Raw genomic sequence first — 25,383 nt, 5'->3', positions numbered from 1 at the left:
CTGCCCTCCTCTGACACTTCTCCCTAGGCCTGGGGCCCTATTCCTCTGATCTCCCCACAGGGTCTTCCCCTTTCCTTCTCTCCTCTGGGCCTCCGGTGCGGTTTTGGTGTCGAGTGGCAGCAGGTGGGTCCTCATGAGGGGAGCCCAGGTCGGGGACTCGATAGACCAGGCCTCTAGGTCTGGCTCTGGCGAGGGCGACTTCTGTGCCCTCGGATCCCAGTGAGCTCAAGTTTCCTCACCTGCAAAATGGGGAGGCGGGGGGCTTCCTCTTCCTGTTCCCCAGGGATGAGGAAAAAATGGGATCCCCGTGCTGAAACCTTTGGGGAAACAAATCCAAAGAGTTGTGAATGAGAGAGCCAGCTGGGATTCGGGGAAACATTTGGGGAATCTGGCGTTCTCCTCTTATCGACTCTTTCCCCATCTTTTTTGTCTTCAATATGGTATTCGTTATGTGCTTATTCTGCATCAAACACTGTTCTAGGACAGCCTCTCCCCCCTTCCCTCTGCCACCCCCAAGTCTCTCCAGTTCTCACCTTACTGCCCCCTCCCAGCTCTACCACCTCCCAGCTCAACTTCACTCCGGAACTCCCCGCCCCAACCCTGCTCTTCTGGTTCGGGACCCCCTCCCTCCTCACACCAGACCAATCCCAGCTGTCCCCACCTTCAATGCCTTCCTGAAATCCAGCCTCCTCCTCCAACAAGCTTTCCCCAATTCACGCCCCACCCCCTGAGTCATAGCATCCCTTCCACTGTTCCCACATACTCGGAACTCTCCCTCTTGTCCGGTTCTCCGCCCACTGCCCCTGGCGACCCCGCTGGCTCCGTGAGCTCTCCGTCCCTTGTCCAGAACCGCCCAGGGTCCCTGAGTCACAGGTGAGGCGCCGCGACTCTCTTGATGCTCCAAGCCCAGGTGTGCCACAGCCCAGCGACCCCGGACCCTGCTGTGACGGGGGGTTCCGGACCCGGCCAGACCGGACCTCTCCCAAGGCCGCAGGGCTCGGCAGCTCCCGCCCAGCCACCTGACTTGGACCGGGAACGATGGGTCTTGAATCAAAGTCCTCTACGTGAAGGAAGCAAAATGAGCAGAATCACAGTCCTGGTGTGAAGAGGAAGGTTGACATTAATTTCTTTATTATCGAAAACTGACATTCAGTTTGCATTTCCAAGATTTACATCCAAGAGTTTATTATATTTACATGCAATGGCCATTCCAAGCTCTCAGTGAATTCCAACTCCTAGCTCCATTAAGAACTTAGGATCTGTGCCAAATAAAAATTAAATACATAAGCGCTCACTGCCCTTTGCAACATGTAAAATAAAAAAACTCTTCCTGTGCCAATTACGTTGACATCCTTTGAAGAAAGGTGAGATTGCATTGATAGCTGCTCTTGACTAAATTACATCTGAAACCTGAGTCATTCATTCCCACAGCCTAGCGCCCGCCCCCCCCCCCCCGCCCCCCAGCTCCCCTGCAGGTGTGACCCCCACTGCTGGGTTCCACTTGCCCGGGCAGTCGGCCCATCCCTTCTGGTGGCTCCTTGGTCCCTCTTTGCTCCCCCGCCACCCGAGAGGCCTCTTTAGAGAGAAACAACTGTCCGGCCTTCCAGCGGGGGCTCTGGGAGGCTGGGCGGTCCACCCCGGCGGCGGGGGGCTCGGGCCCAATCCCCAGCCAGGGCTACACAGGTTGTTGGGAGCCTGAAACCAACTGAGCTTGCCAGTCTGGAGCCAAATGCCCCAGAACTGCTGCCGCTTCTGGTTGGTCAACTTGTCCTCGGGGTGAGGCTGAGGGAGAGTCCGTGCTCAGCCAGCACACGCTCCCTCACCCCCTTAGGTCCTCTTACGCACATCACCCCAATTCTGGCCCTGCCCCACCCTGTCCACCTCAATGATTCCTGGTTTTCTCCCTACCACGTCACAAAGCCCCGGGCCGGGGATTTTTCTCCCTCCCCAGCAGGACGCCCAGGTCAAGGCCCTGCCAAGTGTCCACGACTGCCCGTCCCCGCCCTGAGGACACTTGCTTCCGCTGTGCTTCCCCCGCCTTCCGCCCTCCCCTCCCCGCACCCACCCCCGGTTGGAGCTTGGCCCACGACCTGTGGCCCCGGAGGAGTGGTCATCAGCGTGCCCAACAGGCACCAGTGGTCCTCTGCAACCCCGACCCGACCGACCGGTCCCACCAGGATGAAGCACAATGGGCCAGTTTATGCTCAGAAAAGAATGAGCGCAAAATCCTGGGGGTGCGGCCGCCCGGAGAAGCGGTGATTGGGAGCGATCGGTGAACTCCGCCGCTTGGCAGCCCCCGCCCCCCCCCAACAACTCCCACTGCGACCGTTCTTGCTTTAAGGCGCCGGGTGACCCACATGGGCCCCGTCCATTCCCGTGGCAACCACACCCCAGCTAGGTCGCACCCTTTCACGGAGGGAAGAGACGAGTCTCCGGGCCACTCATTCCCATAGCGCGCCTCCGCCGCCTGGGCCGTGCCCGGGCCGACGCTACCTCCACGCTTACCTTGTCAATGGAAAGAAATGAAGTTTGTCTTTAAAAGGAAAACTTTACACAGACTGCTCGATAAAAATGCCCGTTAAATCCCAGGTATACAGTCACCACTGGAGAAATACACTGCATGATGTTCTGCTCCCAACATACAGGTAGTCAAAACTCCTCTGTTTACACTTGGTTAAATGGAATACTAGTCATGATCCCTTCATTTATTAAATACAAGCAGACTCAGTGATTTTAGCATAAAAATGATCAGAAAGTCATGAAATTAAGACAGACCTAGAAAATGCAAAACTGCACACTTTCACACGTGGCTATTGTACTGTGCGCTCTAAAACGGGATGACGGATCCTCTGTGGAAATGGAATCCTTCTGATCAAAGCCCCCCAAAAAGAAGGTCTGACTCTCGGTGAGGGGCGGGTGGAAGGGAGAAAGGGAAGGAGGGAGGGAGGGACGGAGCAATCAGACAGCCATCTTTGTTTGGGTTTATCAGAAGAGTTCCCGTCCCGGGCCTCCGTGGCCCCCGGACTCCCCGAATTACTTTTTGGCGTTTGGACTGAGGCCGAAAAGAGTGACGATGTCGACCATTGCTTGTTTGATGTGTTCTCCAAATCGATGAGAATCCTTGGAATTGGAAAGACAGATACAAACGAGTGTTTGCCACATCGTCGGAGCTGTGTCTACCAAACTTCCACTCGGGCCCGCTCGGCCACCGAGATCCCTTTCTGAACAGCCCCCGGCAGGCTTGCACCCCCATTAGGACAACAGAGCCACCCCGGGGCCACAGCCCGGTGGGACTGGGCGACCCAGGTCCCAGACGAATGCAGGCAACTGGCCCTGCCCTTCGTGCTGTTCTGCGTCCTGCAGCCAAGGGTGACAAGGGGCACCCGCCCTGTGGGGCTCCAAGTACCCCATGAGGAGGTGGGGAAGGAGGAGGAGGAAAGTGGAGCAAACCAGGTGACGCCCGATCCAAGTGCCCTGAAGGTGGTCAGTGGATTCAATTGCTCCTGATGGGATGGCGTTGGGCCCCTGGAGGCCTAGCATCTCCACAGGAGCTGAAGGGTCAGCAGCTACCAGAGACCCCTGCCCCACTCCTCCCCATCTGGTCCGTGAGGCAGCCCCTCTGGGAAACGCCGGTCTCTGGGGTGGCAGCCAAACCCCGGGAGGGGGGTTGGGGGGGCACCCGCCCTCCTGACCGCTGATCCCAGCTTCTGTGAGATTACTAGGGTTGGGAGGAAGGGTGAAACAGAAAGCAAGAGGAGCTTGGAGGAGGAGGAGGAGGAGGAGGAGGAGGAGGAGGAGGAGGAGGAGGAGGAGGAGGAGAAAGGAGAGGCCCAGGATGGAGGAGCAGGGAAACGGCCATTTTCCCTACAAGAGCTGAGGTGCCGTGGGGCCTGCACACGGGTGGATGGGGCATCCGGGACCGAGGCCACTTCGCTTACCGTCTCAGGGCTGGAGAACTTGGACGAGACGTGGAAGTTGATAAGCTTCTCTCCCACGATGATGTATGACACCCCATAGCCATCATCGGCCACCTGGGGAGATGGACCGGGAAAAACCGCCGGTCACCGCGAGGGTGACGACCGAGGCCACACTTCCCTCTGGCTGGTCGCCAACAGGGCTCGGGGCCAGCCTTGGCCACTGGGCACCCGGCATGGCGATGATACCACTGCCAGCCAGCACCCGGTACAGAAGGGAGGAAAACACAGCTTCAGACGGCACTACACCCCAGCCGAAAACTGGGAGTCCATCGCCGGGGACACACCTGTCTGGCCCGGCTTGCCACGCAGCTGCGAGGAAAGGGGTGGCTCTTTAGGAGCAGAAACTTTGGAAGGAAGTATTCTGATGGTATTGACACCCGCCTACTTGCTTTGTTTTGCTGTCTGTCTCCCCCTTCTAGCCTGTGAGCCCGTTGTTGGGTAGGAACCATCTCTATATGTTGCCGATTTGTACTTCCCAAGCGCTTAGTACAGTGCTCTGCACACAGTAAGCGCTCAATAAATACTATTGAATGAATGAATGAATGAAAGGAAGGGGCATGACAGCCTAGTGGGAAGAGCCTAGGCCTGGGAGTTTGAGGATACAGCTTTTAAAGTCAATTCATTTCTTGGTGACTCAGTTTCCTCATTTCTAAAATGGGGACTCGATCTCTGTTCTCCCCCACCAATAGGCTGTGGGACAGGCCATTTGTTCAACCCGATTATTCTGAATCTCTCCCAGCAAGAAGTACAGTGTCTGGCACCCAGGAAGTCACTCAGTCGCATTTATTGAGCACTTACTGTGGGCAGAACACTGTACTAAGCGCTTGGGAGAGTACGGTATAACAATAAACAGACATGTTCCCTGCCCACAAAGACCTTACAGTCTACAATCTACACCCCCACTAGTTCCAGTCTCTCCCTGAAGAAGTCCCAGCAGGCATCGGTTCAGGGTCCTTAACTTTTGAGAACTCAGATGTATTATTTATTGAGCTCTTACTCCGGGGAGAGTGCTGGCCTCTGCGCTAGGGAGAGGTCAAGAGTTAGCGGGCACGTTCTCCACCCGCTTCTTTAAGCGCTTAACAAGTACCATAATTCAACAATTAAATGCACAAGTCCCATAATTCTGGGACGAGAGACAAGAAGGCAAATGTAAAAATATATGTATATATGTTTGTACATATTTATTACTTTAGTTATTTATTTATTTATTTTGCTTGTACATATCTATTCTACTTATTTTATTTTGTTAACATGTTTCGTTTTGTTCTCTGTCTCCCCCTTCTAGACTGTGAGCACACAGTTGGGTAGGGACTGTCACTGTACGTTGCCAACTTGTACTTCCCAAGTGCTTAGTACAGTGCCCTGCACACAGTAAGCGCTCAATGAATATGATTGATTGATTGATTTGGGCAAGTCACTTCACTTCTCTGGGCCTCAGTTCCATCTGTAAAATGGGGATGAAGACTGTGAGCCCCGCGGGGGGCAACCTGATCACCTTGTGACCCCCCAGCGCTTAGAACAGTGCTTCATTCGTTCATTCATTCCGTCGTATTTATGGAGCGCTTACTGTGGGCAGAGCACTGTACAAAGCGCTTGGGAAGTTCGGAAGTAGCGTGGCTCAGCAGAAAGAGCCCGGGCTTCGAAGTCAGAGGTCATCGGTTCAAACCCCGGCTCTGCCACTTTTCAGCTGTGTGACTTTGGGCAAATCACTTCACTTCTCTGGGCCTCAGTTACCTCCTCTGTAAAATGGGGATTAAGACGGTGAGCCCCACGTGGGACAACCTGGTCACCTTGTAAATTCCCCAGGGCTTAGAACAGTGCTTTGCACATAGTAAGCGCTTAATAAATGCCATCATTATTATTATTATAATATAATAATATGAGAAGCAGCGTGGCTCAGTGGAAAAGAGCACGGGCTTTGGAGTCAGAGGTCATCGGTTCAAACCCCAGCTCCGCCAACTGTCAGCTGTGTGACTTTGGGCAAGTCACTTAACTTCTCTGGGTCTCAGTTACCTCCTCTGTAAAATGGGGACTAAGACGGTGAGCCCCACGTGGGACAACCTGGTCACCTTGTAAATTCCCCAGGGCTTAGAACAGTGCTTTGCACATAGTAAGCGCTTAATAAATGCCATCATTATTATTATTATTATTAAAAAGAGTACCAAGAGTTGCAAATAAACACAACGACCAAGGTGGGGGAGGGGGGGGGGTGTCCGCGCGCACGCACACACATGCGGTACCAGTGCAGTGGGGGCCAAGCCAAGGGTCTGGCACTGGCCGGCTCAGTGACCGCACACCCACAGGTGGTGAACTTCACCGTCAGTGGCGACTGCAAGCACGGCGGGCGCACACCTCCAGCTGCCACCAGACGTCTTTCCCTGCAGCTTCGGGGGGGATGGGGCAGGGGGCCTGCATTGCCTGTTCGGTCTCAGCTTGTCAGTCAAGAGCGGTTGGGCTCATTTCTCTCACCTCAACCTGCTGCTGGGAGAACAGCCCCGGAGGACCAGCCGGCCCTCCTCCTGCTCCCGGGAGAGGCCTCCCCAACTCTCCCCTCTTTCGGGGCCACGGCCAGGCCTGGCTCCCGCATTCACCTGGAAAGCCCCAACCCCTTCCCTTGGGGGGGGCCCAGGCGGGAACACCTCTGTAGTGGTGATAACCCCATTCCCCCAGGCGCGTGTGCCAAACCATCTCCCTCCTCCTCCTCCTCCTCTTCCTCCTCCTCCAGTCAGGAGAGGTGCCGTTCAAACTTACGGGTCCGAAGCCCCCGCCACTGGACACATACTCGGGGCATCTCTCCAGATCAAACAGATCCACCTGCTGCTGGGGCGTCTGGCTCGTCGACAGCCTCCACGGCTCAGACAGAACCTGGGAGGGAAAACAGCCGCTAGATCGGTCTGGCCCTGCTGCCGGGGGGCCGGGGGCCGGGGGCCGGGGCCCAGGTCGGCCCCCTGAGGGAAAGCGGCCTTGGGGGCAAGGCCGGGATCTCGTCTCATCAGGTGGAGTCAGCTCTTTCCCCGTTCTGGCTTCCCCTGGAGAGCCCCTCTCCTCCCTCTCGCTAGACTGTGAGCCCACTGTTGGGTAGGGACCGTCTCTATATGTTGCCAACTTGTACTTCCCAAGCGCTTAGTACAGTGCTTTGCACACAGTAAGCGCTCAATAAATATGATCGATTGATTGATTGATTGGGGCGCGGGTCAGAAAGGGGAACTACCTGGTGGCAATCTGACCACAGGCCAGTCCGGGGCCTCCGTCCTGGCCCCGGGGGCACGACTGGTCGGGCTCACAGCGGGGATTTGAGTTCCTTCCTGACCATCCGTACAACCCACTGCTGAGGCCAAAGGGCCATTCTACCCCCGAGACCAGCTGTTGGGCAGACCCTGGGCAGCCCTGCACTCTCAGCATAGAGGGATGGGCAGGGGCGCGGCAGGGGGACAGAACCTCAGGGCTCAGAGACTCCAGGTGACAAGAGAGTCTCCCGAAACTACCGGCCGTGGCTGGGTCCTGGGCCCCACCGCCGGCCTCGCTGAACTCGGGGTCCGTCTTCCCCTTCACCGACCAACCCAGATCGGGACAAGAGCTGGGGCGGCGGTGACAGCGATGGGGACGTACTTCCTTCAGAAAAGGAGACTCCACGGCCAGGTACTTGGAGACCACGTAGAGGCAGAAGAGATGGCGGTCGATGCCGGCCCCCGTCATAGCCAGGCGATAGGACAGCTGGTGCTTGTCCGCTGCGAGCTTGAAAAGCTTCAGCTTCTTTTCCACCTTTGGAAAAGGAGAAACAAAGAAGGGGCGTCAGTCCAGTCCAGGGCCAGGGCCGGCGGGTGGACGGTCACGTGGGACACGTCCAGGATTAGGGTGTATGTGGAGGGGCGGGGGTGGGGGCCCCCAGCAGTGTGGCTTAGTGGAAAGAGCAGGGGCTCGGGAGTCAAACCATGTGGGTTCTAATCCTGCCTCCGCCACTTGTCCGCTGTGGGACCTTGGGCAAGCCGCTTAACTTCTCTAGGCCTCAGTTATCTCATCTGTAAAGTGGGGATAAAGACTGTGAGTCCCACGTGGGACTACCTGACTACCTTGTATCTAACCCAGCAATCAGTGGAAAGAGCACGGGCTTGGGAGTCACAGGTCATGGGTTCGAATCCCACCTCCCACTCCCCTTTTAGACTGTGAGCCCACTGTTGGGTAGGGACTGTCTCTATATGTTGCCAACTTGTACTTCCCAAGTGCTTAGTACAGTGCTCTGCACACAGTAAGCGCTCAATAAATACGATTGATGATGACCTCGGGCAAGTCACTTCACTTCTCTGTGCCTCAGTTCCCTCATCTGTAAAATGGGGATGAAGACTGTGAGCCCCACATGGGACAACCTCATCTCCTTGTATTCCCCCCAGCGCTTAGAACAGTGCTTTGCACATAGTAAGCGCTTAACAAATACCAACATTATTATTATTATTATTATTACTTGGCACGTAGTAAGCGCTTAACAAGTACAATAAAGTGTCCAGGGTACGTCAGGAGGCCACGAGCCGAACTTAGTGAGCAGACCTCTTGGGGAGAGCAGTCCCCAAGAGGCCGCCCTTGGGGAGGAAGCTAGCCCACGGGGGGCCGTCCCAGCAAGGCCCCGGGGGCTCCCGCCCAGACCCCGCGGCCACCCCCACACACACCACCCAACCCTGCTGGAGGCTGAGGCTCCTCACAAAGGCCTTCGAGCCACGGGATTGCAGGCCGGAGAAATGCTGGACCTCGTGGTGGGAGTGAACCACTGCCCTCCTGTTCCGCAGAAGCCCCCTCTCCCCACCCCACCACCATCACCGACCCACGTTCTCATAGCTTTCCCTGATGGCCTCTCCTCTGTGAACTTCCACAGAACGGGAGGAGCCGGGGGTGTCGGAGCAGCAGGCCTAAATGGACCAGTTGCCCAGCAGCCCTTGGGCCCCCTCCAGGAGCCTGGGAACCGGGGAGGAGGAGCGAGGAACGGGGCTGGTTGGGAGTCCCCTCCCAGGCTCCAACTGGGTCCATGGGGCCTACGCTCCCAGCACCACAGGACAGGACGACCTGGCCGGTGTCCAGCCTCCAGAAGGGCAGCAGGAGGCTTGGGGGAGGCCGACACCGTGGGCTCTGGGCTCAGGGCATCAGGTACCCTGGGTTCCGGTTCTATGAGAACAGCGAGGGATTTTTTTTTTTCTGTGGTATTGGTTAATCAATCAATCAATCGTATTTATTGAGCGCTTACTGTGTGCAGAGCACTGTACTAAGCGCTTGGGAAGTACAAGTTGGCAACATACAGAGACAGTCCCTACCCAACAGTGGGTTCACAGTCTAAAAGGGGGGAGACAGAGAACAAAACCAAACATACTAACAAAATAAAATAAATAGAATAGATATGTACAAGTAAAATAAATAAATAAATCAATAGAGTAATAAATATGTACAAACATATATACATATATACAGGTGCTGTGGGGAAGGGAAGGAGGTAAGATGGGGCGGAGGGAGAGGGGGACGAGGGGGAGAGGAAGGAAGGGGCTCAGTCTAGGAAGGCCTCCTGGAGGAGGTGAGCTCTCAGTAGGGCCTTGAAGGGAGGAAGAGAGCTAGCTTGGCGGATGGGCAGAGGGAGGGCATTCCAGGCCCTCATGCAGAGTCTTATATTTCTCTGCATGAAGTATTTCACACTGAAAATGATGAAAGGCTACGGCTACGGAAGAAAACCGGGCAATCGGCTTAATAAAATGATTTGCTCAAGATGCCCTTCTTATTACAAAATGATTTTGTTTTCTCATTAAGAGAAGCACAATAATAACGTTTAAAAGACAGCAACACCCAATCTGTGACTGAAATTAAAATGGAAGACTTGTTTGATGGCACTGCAGGAAGGATGAGATGGTAAAATAGACCCACCCTAGTTAATTTGCAGTGTAACTTTAGGACTTTTGTACTAAGCGCCAGGGAAGATATAAGCTAATTAGGTTGGACACAGTCCATATCCTACGTAGGGCTGTCAATCTCCATTTTAAAGATGAGCTCACTGAGGCACAGAGAAGTTCAGTGATTTCCTCAAGGTCACACGGCAGACAAGTGGCACAGTTCCAAGTGAAGGACGCCCCAGGTCTCAGCAGGAAGCTCGAGAACTAGCAGCTAATGTGGACCAATAATAATAATAATGTTGGTATTTCTTAAGTGCTTACTATGTGCCAAGCACTGTTCTAAGCACTGGGGAGGATACAAGGTGATCGGATTGTCCCACGTGGGGCTCACAGTCTTCATCCCCATTTTCCAGATGAGGGAACTGAGGCACAGAGAAGTTAAGTGACTTGCCCAAAGTCACACGGCAGACATGTGGCGGAGCCAGGATTTGAACCCACGACCTCTGACTCCCAAGCCCAGGCTCTTTCCACTGAGCCATGCTGCCTCCCTAATGACCAATGACCTCTCCTGCCACCGCCCAGCATACCCTTCTGGCCTAGGGGTCAGGTCTCTGGGGGTGGGGAAGACACATCTTGCTTCTAACTTTGCTTTTCGGTATCATCCCTATCAGCAGGGTTGGAACCCGCCCACTCCTCTTCTCAAATGGCCCCCGGTGCCCTTTGGCCCCTGCCCACCCCGAGGTGGAGCCGTCCAGATCTCAGGCTCCCCCCAGCCGCCTCCCCACAGCTCGGTCAGCTCACAGCCCCTTTTAGACTGTGAGCCCACTGTTGGGTAGGGACTGTCTCTATATGTTGCCAATTTGTACTTCCCAAGCACTTAGTACAGTGCTCTGCACACAGTAAGCGCTCAATAAATACGATTGATGATGATGATGATGATGGGGATAATAATACTGAGAGCGCACCTCCTCCAGGAGGCCTTCCCAGACTGAGCCCCCTCCTTCCTCTCCCACTCCTCCCCCTCCCCCTCTCCCCCACCTTACCTCCTTCCCCTCCCCACAGCACCTGTATAGATGTTTGTACATATTTGTTATTCTATTTATTTATTTTACTTGTACATATTTATTCTATTTATTTTATTTTGTTAATGTGTTTTGTTTTGTTGTCTGTCTCCCCCTTTTCCAGACTGTGGAAGGGCAGCAGGAGGCTTGGGGGAGGCCGACACCGTGGGCTCTGGGCTCAGGGCCCACTGTTGGGTAGGGACCGTCTCTATATGTTGCCAACTTGTACCTCCCAAGCGCTTAGTACAGTGCTCTGCACACAGTAAGCGCTCAATAAATACGATTGATTGATTGATTGATTGTGAGCCCGCTGTTGGGTAGGGACCGTCTCTATAGGTTGCCAACTTGGACTTCCCAAGCGTTTAGTACAGTGCTCTGCACACAGTAAGCACTCAATAAAAACGATTGAATGAATGAATGAATGAATGAATAATAATAATTGTGGGATTTTTTAAGCGCTTACTATGTGCCAGGCACTGTAATAAGCGCTGGGGTGGACACAAGCAAATCAGTTTGAAAAGGAAGAGGGAAGGAGGAGCTAATCTGTCGCTCTTTCAGAACGTCAGGATCCGCACAGAGTGGATCCGCACAGAGTGAGTTTCACCAGAGACGTCTCCGCACAGTAGGGGCCCGCGGGTGGCCTACTCACCGTCAGGGTCGGGTCCGCCATGGACAGCACGAAGGCGCAGGACTCGGTGGTGCAAGACCGCACGGTTTCTGTCCGGCCTTCCCTGAAGAGCCGCGTCATCGAGGCTTCGTACGTCAGGCAGAACTTGCCCATGTCCTGGAAGGGAGGGGAAACCGGAGTGGATCTCAGGGGGGCTTACGGCGACGTACCCGGCGTCGGAGGCCCCGACCGGCACACGGAAACCTGGCATAACCCCACACCACTGCCTGACCCTCACACAGACCATGCCACACTTGGAGGTGGTGGGGGATGGAGAGCGATCTTATGAGGGGGGGCCGGGAGGAGGGTAAAAAGAGCTCATGATCCCCCAGCTCCCAGGCAAGGCACCTGATAGGGGGGCACGAAGACGACAGAGCCAGGCAGGGTGCGGGACCACCTCGGCTGGCACAGCGGGGAGCCCCTTATGAGCCCCAGCAGCTTCCGAGGTGAGAGACGTGAAGCCCCGCGAATGGGAGACTCCAATGTCTCCGGGGTCAGTTCCTGTGTGAGGATCCCCTGTGTGGCTTTCCCCCACCGGCTCACCACGGGGACAAACGCGCTACAAGCCGGGCTTCGGTGAACCCAGGAGCCTTGAAGCAGACAGACACGTTCTGGCACTTCCTGGGTATCGTGGCAGCTGGCTATACTTCCCCGGGCCTGGGACCCTCTCGCTAGATTTCCCTAGGACAAGGCCCTTTCCATCTAGATCCCTCCGGGAACGGGCACCGTTCTTGGAAAGCTCCCGGCCCCCGCCCGGGGACCGTTCCCAGCTAGATCTCCCGGGGCTGCTACCGTTCCCGGCCAGATCCCCTCCCCGGGTCTGGCATACGGTTCCTGGCTGCCCCAACCCTCTTTTGGTGCCTGAGCTTTGGCCGACTCCAGCCAGGAGCTCAGTGAGGGAGGAAGGGAAAGAGTGAGGTGGGACCAGGACACAGCCCAGGAAGAGCAAACTCGGGGGAAACGCCCAAACCGGCTATACTGGAGAGGGATGTCCAAATGCAAAATCCGTGCTTCTGCACGCGCAGAGCCAAAAAGGGCCAGAAACTCTAAGAACACTGGGTAGCCTGGGCCAGGTTCCAGGCTGCCAAGCTCCAGGGCAGGGCAGGTCTAGGCGACTGAGCACCCATCGGGAGGGGAAGGACGGGGGGAGAAGGGGGAGGAGGACTTGAGTAGGATTTGAATTTCAGCTCCTTGTCTCTGAGGGCTGTTTTCCGGGTGTGTCCACTGGGTGCCCAGCCTCAAAAGAGGGCAAAGGAGAGGCTGCAGTTGGCCGGGAAACGGGCCCTAGTTTATTGGGGCCACGCCTGCCTTGGCCCAGGGATGGTTAGTGGGCGCCCCCGCCCCCCTCCCCTCAAAGCTGCCATGCGATCCACTCGCCCCTCGGATCAGCGTAGGCCGGTGGGGAAGCGCACAGCACACAGCAGCCGAGCGGCCACACGGGGGGCTCTCTGACCTGTGTCCGTGGGGACCCCCGCCCGGGCCGGCACAGCTACCGGCCCATCTCCGGGTCCCGTCAGCCGCCGCCCACCCATCTGCACGTGCGACTCGGAGGACAAGGCACCGGAGGCCGGGTCCTGGGCACAGGTTGGGTGGGCACCGGCAGGGGCAGGCTCCGGGACGGGTCTCTGCCAATGGGCGCCTTAAACCAACACGGTTCCGCCCCTGGGGGCGGACGACGAAGAGGGAAGGGAATTCACCCGACACCCACGTGGACGGCACCGTGGCCGGAGGGGAGACGCTCCGGGGGCGGGAGCGGATTACGATAACAAAAATAACGATAATCATAATAGTGACTGTGGGATTTGATGAGAGCTTACTGCATGCCAAACACTGAACTAAGCTCTGGGGAAGATACAGCATAATCAAGTCCCCCGTGGGGCTCCAGGTCGAAATAGGACGGAGAACAGGTAGTGAATCCTCATTTTGCAGAGGAGGGAACTGAGGCCCAGAGAAGTGCAGTGACTTCCCCAAGGCCACACAGCAGGTAAACTCCACAGCTGGGATTAGAACCCAGAGCCTCTGACTCCCAAGCCCAGGCTCTTTCCACTTGGTCCCGCTGAAGAGTAGCCGGGCGTCCCCCCCACCAGGCTGGGCACCCCCTCCCCAGCCTCCCTGCGGGGGAAGAGGTGTTGACAGCAGGCGGGGGTGGGGTCTGACCCTGTAATGAGCCAGCTGGAGGGCGAGCTGCACAAAGGCGTCGGGGCTGGTCCGGCTCTTCTTAATCAGCCCCTTCCCGAACTCGTCGAAGGGGAAGGAGTGGAAATCCACATCATTGGCCAAGGTGGATGCCAAGTTCAGGGACTTCTCGATGACTTCTTGACACTGGAAAAGAAAGCCAACTCTCGGGGATTATCTGGAGCCTGCCGTCCCCCCGCACCCTCTTTCGATCAGCTGCCGACCTGCGGCCCCCACCCTCCACCCCTGGGGTCTGCTCAGGCCCACGGCTCCGTCCATCATCCATCAATCGTATTTATTGAGCGCTTACTGTGTGCAGAGCACTGGACTAAGCGCTTGGGAAGTACAAGTTGGCAACATATACAGACAGTCCCTACCCAACAGTGGGCTCACAGTCTAAAAGGGGGAGACAGAGAACAAAACCAAACATACTAACAAAATAAAATAAATAGAATAGATATGTACAAGTAAATAAATAAATAAATAAATAAATAGAGTAATAAATATATACAAACATATATACATACACACAGGTGCTGTGGGGAAGGGAAGGAGGTAAGATGGGAGGATGGAGAGGGGGACGAGGGGGAGAGGAAGGAAGGGGCTCAGTCTGGGAAGGCCTCCTGGAGGAGGTATCCCGGAGCAGCCAGAGACCACCCTCATCAAAAATGTGAAGGGGCAACGCCGGGGACCTGTGTTCAGCCCGAGGCAGCCAGGGACCACCCCCATCAGAATTGCGAGGGGGCAATGCCAGGGACCAGAGCTCAGCCTTGAGCAGCCGGGGACCACCTCTACCGGAATTGAGGACCAATCAATCAATCGTACTTATTGAGCGCTTACTGTGTGCAGAGCACTGGACGAAGCGCTTGGGAAGTACAAGTCGGCAACACATAGAGACAGTCCCTACCCAACAGTGGGCTCACAGTCTAGAAGGGGGAGACAGAGAACAAAACGAAACATACTAACAAAATAAAATAAATAGAATAGATACATACAAGATAAATAAATAAATAAATAGAGAAAAATATGAAACGCTTCATGAATTTGCGTGTCATCCAGTGCTCAGCCTGGAACAGGCAGGGACCACCCCCATTGGAACTGCATGAGAAGCAGTGTGGCTCAGTGGAAAGAGCCCGGGCTTTGGAGTCAGAGGTTGCGGGTTCAAATCCTGGCTCTGCCACTTGTCTGCTGTGTGACTTTGGGCAAGTCACTTAACTTCTCTGGGCCTCAGTTACCTCATCTGTAAAATGGGGATGAAGACTGTGAGCCCCCCGTGGGACAACCTGATCACCTTGTAACCTCCCCAGCGCTTAGAACAGTGCTTTGCACATAGTAAGTGCTTAATAAATTCCATCATTATTATTACTATTATTAACTGCGAGGGGATGTCGGGAACTAGCGCTCAGCCTGGAGCAGCCAGGGACCACCCCCACCAGAACTGCAAGGGGACAATGCCGGGGCCCGGCACTCGGACCATGGGAGGCACTCAGGAAATTCTATCCCTCTATTGAGGTGATGTGAGGTGAAGATCAACGGCACAACGCATCATAATTCTGTTGTAGGGTACTCTCCCAAGCATTCAGTACTGTGTTCTGCACACAGTAAGTGATCCATAAAAACCCCTTATTGATTGACTGACATTGCGGGTTCATTTGGCAGAAGGATAGAGGTTCCCCGCCCCGCTCTGGCTCTTAAGAAGCAGCGTGGCTCAGAGGAAAGAGCACGGGTTTTGAAGTCAAAGATCATGGGTTCAAATCCCGTCTCTTCCAATTGTCAGCTGTGTGACTTTGGGCAAGTCACTTAACTTCCCTAGGCCTCAGTTCCCTCATCTGTAAAATGGGGATTAAGACTGTGAGCCCACCTTGGGACAACCTGATCACCTTGTAACCTCACCAGCGCTTAGAACAGTGCTTTGCACATAGTAAGCGCTTAATAAATGCTATTATTATTGCCTGGGCTAGTCTTTCTTATAATAATGACATTTGTTAAGCGCTTACTATGTGCAAAGCACTGTTCTAAGCGCTGGGGTGGTTACAAGGTGATCAGGTTGTCCCACGGGGGGCTTGCAGTCTTAATCCCCGTTTTACAGATGAGGTAACTGAGGCCCAGAGAAGTTAAGTGACTTGCCCAAAGTCACACAGCTGACAAGCGGCAGAGCCGGGGTTCGAACCCACGACCTCCGACTCCAAAGCCCGTGCTCTTTCCATTGAGCCACGCTGCTTCTCGTCCCAAGGCTCTGAGCCCAGCTGCCTCCCTCAGACATCTCCTCTCCAGACCCTCGCGGTGGCGAAGGGGCGTGGGGAGGGGGCCACAGCTGCTCTGGGCCGACTTACCTCCTCAGGGATCTCCCACTGGAGCCTGGTGGGACTCGGGACGTTGGGGTTGATGTCCCCTTTACAGTGCCCGTCTTCGGCATAGCTCAGGTCGAAGCAATCGGCGGCCATAACGTACTAGGAAGAACGGATGGGACTGTGAGCCCCCCGGGACACAGACCATGCCTAATCCCCACCTGTGGACTCTCTCTCGGTGCTCGGGCCAGTCCTCTGCACAGTAAGCACTAAATACTACTACGATGGCTACTGGTAGTGTCGCAGTTAACGTCCCCAGGAGTCCTGGGTGGTCTATGGACACCCTGGGGATCTGACCGCTCTCCATAACTTTTCTCTACTGACAGTGTGGTACCCCGGGGGTGCAGGGGGAAGGACGGGGCGAGAACCGACCCGGGCACTGGACGGATGGTGGCATTAGTGCGGTAAGAAGTCGTTGGAGGAGAGCCACCTAATGAGGAAATGAGTGGCTGGCCAGACAGCGCCGGAATGGGCCGGTTTGGGCCTGGAGTGGAAGAAAGCCCCATACAGACAGACTAAGCCCAAGCTCGGGTCTGGCCCAAGACAGACCTGGGTCGTGCCCGAGAGTTCCTGCCATTCAGTGGTCAGGACAGTGGTCTCCCCCTTTTAGACTGTGAGCCCACTGTTGGGTAGGGACTCTCTCTATATGTTGCCAATTTGTACTACCCAAGCGCTTAGTACAGTGCTCTGCAATAAATACGATTGATGATGATGATGACAGGCATTATCTTCTGAACCACTGGCACCTCGGCAGGCCATGGTGCCTGTGGAAAGCTCTTTCCTGGACCAGAGGACAGGCTAGAAATGTCACCTGCGGGAAGCGGGCGAGATGCCCAGTCCCACTCACTCAGGCCCGGGCGGAACTGACTCAACCTCAGTCTACTGTCCCTGTACTCGTTGGGCACAGGAACCTCCCAGGGCAAACAGCGGCCCGGAGCAGGATCCGAGGTGGGCGGCTACAGCCCATTCCACTCAACGCTGCCTGTTCTAACTTCCCTGCCCCAGAGTAGTAGGGTCACCTGTCTGTCCTTCCATCCATTCCTCCCTCCCCATTGCCAACTCCCCCGTGGGGCACTTGGACATGCTCCCCGATGCCCACGGTTGTCAGGGTAGGGGGCGGGGTCCAGCATTCTCTCAGAATGGTCCATCGCCCACCCTGCAACTGGGGCACTGCCTGCCCATGGCTGCCTCTTCTTTCCTTATCATTCATTCAATCATTCAATCGTATTTATTGAGCGCTTACTGTGTGCAGAGCACTGGACTAAGCACTTGGGAAGTACAAGTTGGCAACATCAGCCATCCCAGGCCTGTCCAGACTCCAAGTCACCATCGGGCATCTGTTGTGGACAGAGCCCAGTCCCAGGACCGCGCACTGCCCACCCTCAAGAGGCTTCCGAGGAAGGCACAGTTTCTTTCCGCCCAGAGCCAGGAGGGCGAGCCACTGCCCACACTCTGTTGCTCGGCAGCCAAGGAAGTTGTCCCGTGTGAACTCAGTTGGATCGACTTAGGCTCGTTTTCTGGCCCTCGAGATGATCCCAGTGGCAGCGGCAGCATTTCAACTTTGGCTGTGCCCCGCTGGTCATTGACACCCGGCAGCATGCCCGGCTGCACGGGCGTGCGTGCCAGTGGGGCATCTGACTTGTGGAATCGGACCTCTGGGTTCCGAGCCCGTCTTTGGCCGAGGAGACTTTCTGGAGTCACTACAGATAAGCCTGCCCGCAGGGCTGCCCTTCGGAGGCATTTTGGAAGCCAGAGGCCCCCTGGCTTTGGGATCCAATGGCCGCTGCCCTCCTGGCTCATGGATCCAATGACTGCTGCAGATATTTCTGCCCCCAGGGCAGCGCTACCACCGGGCTGCCATCTGTCTTCTCTCTGCCCTTGGGTTTCCTCTCCGTCCCCTGACCCAGGATGGCAGGGTGGGAAGGGTTCCTGGTCTGGCTCTGCCCCTCTGGCTCAGAGCATTGGGCCTTACATCATCATCATCATCATCAATCGTATTTATTGAGCGCTTACTGTGTGCAGAGCACTGTACTAAGTGCTTGGGAAGTACAAGTTGGCAACATATAGAGACGGTCCCTACCCAACAGTGGGCACACAGTCTGAAAGGGGGAGACAGAGAACAAAACCAAACATACTAACAAAATAAAGTAAATAGAATGGATATGTACAAGTAAAATAAATAAATAGAGTAATAAATATGTACAAACATATATACATATATACAGGTGCTGTGGGGAAGGGAAGGAGGTAAGATGCGGGGGATGGAGAGGGGGACGAGGGGGAGAGGAAGGAAGGGGCTCAGTCTGGGAAAGCCTCCTGGAGGAGGTGAGCTCTCAGTAGGCCCTTACATGATGGAAAGGCTCTGTCAGCTGGGGACTAGTTGACAGCTAGGCAGTGGCAGGGCCACTTGTGTGTGGTCTCAAGCTCAACAGGCCTCAAGCTGCCCTCCTCTCAACTTCCCTCCCTCCCTCCTCTTCACCTCACTTTTCCATCCCAGTCGACGACACCGCCATCCTCCCATCTCACAAACACAGAAACTTGGGGCTCCCCTTGACTCCTCCATCTATTTCAATTCCCATATTCAGTCTGTCACCAGATCCTCTCAGTTTCTCTTCCGCGACCTCTCCGGAATGCGCCTCACCCTCTCCGCCCAAAATGCCACCGTGCTGGTCCAAGCACCTGTCAAATCCCGACCACCGCATCAGCCTCCTCACCGGCCTGCTGGTCTCCAGCCTCTAACAAATACCATTTACCATCCTCTCCCAACCACTTAGTCCAGTGCTTTGCACCCAGCTGGCGCTTAACACACATGCCATTGGTTGATTGAGTCAACTCAATAAATGCAGGTGCGTAAGGGTTCCCCAGTTTGATCCACTGGTGAGGCTGCAAGTTATGCTTGAGTGGGGAAGCAGCGTGGCTCAATGGAAAGAGCACGGGCTTTGGAGTCAGAAAGTTATGGGTTCAAATCCTGGTTCTGCCACTTGTCAGCTGTGTGACCGGGCAAGTCACTTAACTTCTCTGTACCTCAGTTACCTCATCTGTAAAATGGGGATGAAGACTGTGAGCCCCACGTGGGACAACCTGATCACCTTGTATTTATTTTATTAATATGTTTGGTTTTGTTCTCTGTCTCCCCCTCCTAGCCTGTGAGTCCACTGTTGGGTAGGGACTGTCTCTAGATGTTGCCAACTTGTACTTCCCAAGCGCTTAGTACAGTGCTCTGCACACAGTAAGCGCTCAATAAATACGATTGATTGATTGATTGATTGATTGTATCCTCCCCAGAGCTTAGAACAGTGGTTTGCACATAGTAAGTGCTTGACAAGTGCCATCATTAGTATTATTATTGAGCGTTTCAGAGTTTGGGGGAAAGGAAAGGTTTTGTGGCAGATGCAGTGGAGATCCTTTTGCATTTATCCTCTTTCTCATCGGGGCCAGCTCAGGTTGCCCGAGACATTTTCTACTCGCCTTCACGTGCCTCAGGAAGCTCCAGGGGCTGCCCGTTCCTCTCCACATCTAGCAGAAACTCTTGGCCACCAGCTTCTGAGGCACCACAGCAGGTCTGCCCTTCCTGTTCATCCACTCTTGTCCCACATCATTCCTACTGACTTGCGCCTCGTTCTCGGCTCTGTCGCCACCGGCCTCTTACTCAGGCCCCGGCTTCCACCTGGAAGGCCCGCCCGCTTCAAATCCGGCCCACGGCTGCTCTCTCAGTGTTTAAGGCAGCCCCTCTGAGATGACATCACGTCTGAAGCTGGGGGACAGGTGGCAGCCCCTGGGGGCCACCTGTGCTGCGATCCAGCGGCAGAGCCGGGCCCGTTAGTGTTTCCCAGAGAGCCGAGATGGCCGTCTCGCCCCCTCCCACTGAGGTCCGACGGCTCCCAGACTCACCTCCCACAGGTGCCCGACGATTGGGGCGTCGGCCCAAGCGTGTTCCGAGTTCAGGCCCATTTTGCCATTCTTGAAAACAACAAACGTGAATGTTTTGTCAAACCACCTATAGTGGAAGTCAGCCAAAGGAAAAGAGAGCGGGGGGGGGGGGGGGAGAGGAGAAAGAAAACAAACAAAAAAACATGTGACACTTTCACAAACAGCACAATGACTTTTCAGTTGATTAACCGACGAGCTTCTCGATCACCTCCCAGTTAGACAACCAACCTCACGACGGGTCAGGGATGGTACAAAGATCAAAATCCCATAAGATCAATCCCATAGTCCCACTGCAGGCCAAAGCCTCAGCTCCGTTTCCCTCACCCCCAAGTCAATCCCCTTTCACAGTGGCCAATAGGGAACAAAACTGGCTTCCCCCAACGTGAAAAAAAATCCACTGCCAGTCTTACTAGGGGCAGCATCTGTCAGGGACCAGGGTAGCCAGGAAAACAGCCCCTGGGGGTTCAGAGCTGACCGGACTGGCCACAGGTACGCTAGGGTGATTCTCTTTTATTGACTCATTCATTCATTCAATCGTATTTATTGAGCACTTATTGTGTGCAGAGCACTGTACTAAGCACTTGGGAAGTACAAGTCGGCAACATATAGAGATGGTCCCTACCCAACAACAGGCTCACAATCTAGAAGGGGGAGACAGACAACAAAGCAAAACATGTGGACAGGTGTCAAGTCAACAGAATAAATAGAAATAAAGCTAGATGCACATCATTAACAAAATAAGTAGACTAGTAAATATGTACAAGTAAAATAAAGAGAGTAATAAATCTGTACAAACATGTATACGGGTGCTGTGGGGAGGGGAAGGAGGTAGGGTGGGGGGGATGGGGAGGAGGAGAGGAAAAAGGGGGCTCAGTCTGGGAAGGCCTCCTGGAGGAGGTGAGCTCTCAGTAAGGCTTTGAAGAGAGGAAGAGAGCTAGCTTGGCGGATGTGCAGAGGAAGGGCATTCCAGGCCAGGGGGAGGGCATGGGCCGGGGGTCGACGGCGGGACAGGCGAGAACAAGGCACAGTGAGGAGGTGAGCGGCAGAGGAGCAGAGGGTGCGGGCTGGGCTGGAGAAGGCAAGATGGAAGGTGAGGAAGGAGGGAGCGAGGTGAAGGACAGCCTTGAAGTTGAGAGGGAGGAGTTTTTGCTTGATTCGTAGGTTGACAGGCAACCATGGGAGATTTTTGAGGAGGGAAGTGACATGCCCAGAGCATTTCTGTACAGAGGTAATCCGCGCAGCAGAGTGAAGTAGAGACTGAAGCGGGGAGAGACAGGAGGATGGGAGATCAGAGAGGAGGGGGATGCAGTAATCCAGTCGGGATAGTCACCCCCATCTAGACTATGAGCCCATTGTTGGGTAGGGACCGTCTCTATATGTTGCCAACTTGTACTTCCCAAGCTCTTAGTACAGCGCTCTGCACACAGTAAGTGCTCAATAAATACGATTGAATGAATGAATGAATGAATGAGAGATTGAACCAGCAAGGTAGCGGTTTGGATGGAGAGGAAAGGGCGGATCTTGGCGATGTTATTATCGATGCCATCTCAGGGCCACTGCTTCGCGGAAGCAAGGGAGAACCCTGAGAAAAGACTCCTGGTCAGAGGGGAATCTCCATCCTCATGGAAAAAGAAGAGCCGAAGCGGCCAGGCTCCGGGGCCCGGTGAGTCCTTGAACGTCCCATTGACCTCCTGGGCCACACAGAGTGGGGGAGGCAAGGGGCTGAAATCAGAGGCCGAAGGGAGTCACTGGGGCCGCCTCCACTGCAAACTCCCTGGAGCAGGGCCCCCCAGTTACACTCTAAGTGCCCGCAGTACAAGGTGTCCCTACCTGTCGTAACATTTCCCGTGCAGGAGGGATTTGGCGTAGCTGTCCAATGACGTCACGGGGTCCGCTTTCTTGTATCCCTGCTCTGTATCATCCAGAGTCACAAAGAACGCCGCTTTTTCCACCGCGTCAAGGGACAGCTTGTTCTTTCCTCGTCCAAAATACGTCTGACGGGCCCTCGCCCAGGGCACTCTGTCGTGGGAACATGCCACCGTTACACCCACGCAGGCGGGGCGGCCTTCTGGGGACCCGTGGGCTCGGACACACGAGCAGCACGCGGGACTACACCCTTGGCCGGGGGCACCGGGCCCACCCTTTCACCGCGTGGCGGGAAGCGTTTGGTCAGGGCAGCGTGTGTAAACCCTCCCTGCTGCAGGACACCCACCATTTACCGGCTCTAATACAGAAGAAGCTGCTCCCACCCTAGGGAAGCAGCATGGCTCAGTGGAAAGAGCCCGGGCTTTGAAGTCAGAGGTCATGGGTTCAAATCCCAGCTCCGCCAATCGTCAGCTGTGTGACTTTGGGCAAGTCACTTAACTTCTCTGGGCCTCAGTTACCTCCTCTGGAAAATGGGGATTAAGACTGTGAGCCCTCCGTGGGACAACCCGATCACCTTGTAACCTCCCTAGTGCTTAGAACAGTGCTTTGCACACAGTCAGGGCTTAACAAATTCCATCGTTATTATTATTAGACATGAGGTCACTGAGGCACAGAAAAGTGAAGTGAGTTGTCCAAAGTTACATAGCTAATAAATGGCAGATCCAGGGTTAGAGAAGCAGTGTGGCTCAGCGGAAACAGCACGGCCTTTGGAGTCAGAGGTCATGAGTTCAAATCCCCACTCTGCCAGCTGTCAGCTGTGTACATTTGGGCAAGTCACTTAACTTCTCTGGGCCTCAGTTCCGTCATCTGTAAAATGGGAATTAAGACTGTGAGCCCCCCGTGGGACAATCCGATCACCTTGTAACCTCCCCAGCGCTTAGAACAGTGCTTTGCACATAGTAAGCACTTAATAAATGTCATTATTATTATTATTATTATTATTATTATTATTATTGTTCACAGCCTAAGAAGCTGGGGAGAGGATGAGTTTGGGGCCCACTTAACAATAATAATAATGGTATTTATTAAGTGCTTCCTATGTGCCAGACACTGTACTAAGCGCTGGGGTGGATACAAGCAAATCGGGCTGGACAAAGTCCAGGCCTATGAGTCAGAGGACCTGGGTTCTAATCCCAGCCCTGCAACTTGCCAACTGTGAGACCTCTAGGCGAGTCATTTAAATTCTCCATGCCTCAGTTTTCTCTTATGAAAAATGGGGATTCAAAAGCTGTCCTCTCTCTGTCATAGACTGTGAGCATCACGAGGGACAGAAGACTGTGTCTGAATGATGATCTTGTATCTCCACCAGCACTTAGTAATGTGCTTGGCATGGCGTGAGCATCTAACACGCTCCTGAATTATTAATATCATCGCCATCATCATCATGATGATGACTGAAGGCCCGTGACAGCACCACCTTCAAAAACATAAGGCAAAAGTACACACCTTTCCCCAGCTGTAAGGGCGGCTAATTTCTCTTCTCCAGGCTGAGGCTCAGAAGGGTCATCTAGTATTCTCTCCATCTGCTGCTCAATTTCTCGGGGTTTCAACAGTCTCCCATCGTGGTAGAGCCCCACTTTGAAGTATCTCCCCCTATGGTACACCACAATATGTTTGCTGTCCTTCACGTGCTGGATCACATCTGCAATTGTAGACACGTGTTAGGCTGTAAGTATGACCGTCAGCAAAGCACGGGCAGCGATCCATCCTCGCACCCATCCATCGATCACCAGTCCATGCATCCAACCATCCGCCCTCGCGCCCATCCATCCATCACCCATCCATTCACGCATCCATCCATCCATCCATCCACTGAGCGCCTAGGAGAGTATGACAGACTTGTAGGGGAGGCAGACAGAAAAGAAGTGGGATTGGGAGGGCTATCCAAAATGACCCTCCGGGAGCCACTCTGCACTGACATGCTCCAAACCCAACGAAATACATTCACACACACACACGCACACCTGGTCCTGCCATCCCAGGACGCTCTGCTCCCTCCACCCACCATGCCTCCCTGATTCAGGACGATCGCAGTGTGTTCAGCCCACTTCCTTTCCTTTCCCAGGTTGGGGGGACTGGGACTAGGATGGTGGGGGCTGGGAGCCAGCCCAGGGATCTGCATCTGCCGTGGCAATGAGGAACGCCTGCACAGGGATGGCGGGAGTAGTGGCTGCCCCCCTCCCCCTCATCCCCTGTGACTCCATATCCCTAACTTTCTCAGCCCCCACAGTGGGTTGTCTCTAACCACTCCAAGGACCAAAGACCACTTAGTGGTGCTGGAAGAGGAGCCAAGGAAACTCCATGGCCCTGTTTGTACATATTTATTACTCTATTTATTTATTTATTTATTTTACCTGTACATATCTATTCTATTTATTTTATTTTGTTAGTATGTTTGGTTTTGTTCTCTGTCTCCCCCTTTTAGACTGTGCGCCCACTGTTGGGTAGGAACTGTCTCTATATGTTGCCAACTTGTACTTCCCAAGCGCTTAGTACAGTGCTCTGCACACAGTAAGCACTCAATAAATACGATGGATTGATTGATTGATTGAGCAAATGTGGGGATCCTGGTTGGGAAAGGCCCTGTGCCACTCATAGTTTGGGGCGGGAAGAGGGTCCTCATGGCTGGCTGGCTGGATTTGTGTGTTTGCGATCCATTCCATGCCCTCAGGGAAGATTCCCAAGGAATCTCTGCTCCTCCAGGCCTCCCCCATCAAACCGCCGTGCTTCACATCAGCACAACAGCTCCACATCTTGCACCCCAGTGGACCTGTCTGCTCTTCCTAGGGCCCCTTGCAAGCTCACGTGTCGCCCCCATCACTGCCCCCGGCACAAGGCCGGTCCCCCAGCTGGGGGTCTCCGGCCCCTCATCCCGCAGGCTACAGCTCTGCCCATGTTGAATGTCCTCCTCGAATCCTACCTCCTCCAACGAGCATCCCCGACACACCCCAAGTTGCCCCCAGCCACCGGCCAACCGGAGCCCCGACTCCCCCTTCCTCGGCCCTTTTTTGTGTATGCGTCCTCTGGGTCCCCATTCCATGACTTGTCCTGACTACTCATCTCTATCAATATTCTGACACCCCTCTCCCCCCGTTTAGAGAGTAAGCACCTTTTGGACGGGAAACATGCCACTTCTCTGTTTCGCCCACCCTAGGCGCTCAGTACAGGGCCTTCACCCGGCTCAGTTCCCACCCACAGTTCACCATCACCACGACCAGGGGGCGCCAAAGCACGGGGACAAGATAATAATAATGATGGCACTTATTAAGCGCGTACTTTGTGCAAAGCACTGTTCTAAGCGCTGGGGAGGTTACAAGGTGATCAGATTGTCCCACGGGGGGCTCACAGTCTTAATCCCCATTTTACAGATGAGGTAACTGAGGCACAGAGAAGTTTTGTATCTATCCCAGTGCTTACTACAGTGCATAAATAATAATA

The 25,383-nt window shown here is 54.6% G+C and overlaps 1 protein-coding gene across 2 annotated transcripts in view; it reads right to left on the bottom strand.

Annotated features, from left to right (window-relative positions):
- Positions 1 to 2,674: 2,674 nt before the first annotated feature.
- CPT1A (carnitine palmitoyltransferase 1A) overlaps positions 2,675 to 25,383 on the bottom strand; it is a 106,377-nt gene continuing 83,668 nt past the window's right edge. For both annotated transcript variants that reach the window (XM_038764024.1, XM_038764025.1), the window contains exons 10-19: positions 23,392 to 23,587; positions 21,850 to 22,038; positions 19,981 to 20,086; positions 16,075 to 16,191; positions 13,724 to 13,888; positions 11,549 to 11,683; positions 7,587 to 7,739; positions 6,729 to 6,842; positions 3,939 to 4,031; positions 2,675 to 3,120 (exon numbers count right to left, since the gene is read on the bottom strand). In XM_038764024.1, coding sequence (XP_038619952.1) covers positions 3,034 to 3,120; positions 3,939 to 4,031; positions 6,729 to 6,842; positions 7,587 to 7,739; positions 11,549 to 11,683; positions 13,724 to 13,888; positions 16,075 to 16,191; positions 19,981 to 20,086; positions 21,850 to 22,038; positions 23,392 to 23,587 — 1,355 coding nt within the window. In that variant the 3' untranslated portion in view covers positions 2,675 to 3,033. The remainder of the gene's footprint in view (positions 3,121 to 3,938; positions 4,032 to 6,728; positions 6,843 to 7,586; positions 7,740 to 11,548; positions 11,684 to 13,723; positions 13,889 to 16,074; positions 16,192 to 19,980; positions 20,087 to 21,849; positions 22,039 to 23,391; positions 23,588 to 25,383) is intronic.

Source organism: Tachyglossus aculeatus, chromosome 22 (assembly GCF_015852505.1).
Source record: "Tachyglossus aculeatus isolate mTacAcu1 chromosome 22, mTacAcu1.pri, whole genome shotgun sequence".
Lineage (NCBI taxonomy): Eukaryota > Metazoa > Chordata > Mammalia > Monotremata > Tachyglossidae > Tachyglossus > Tachyglossus aculeatus.
This window is presented reverse-complemented; position numbering and strand designations above follow the sequence as displayed.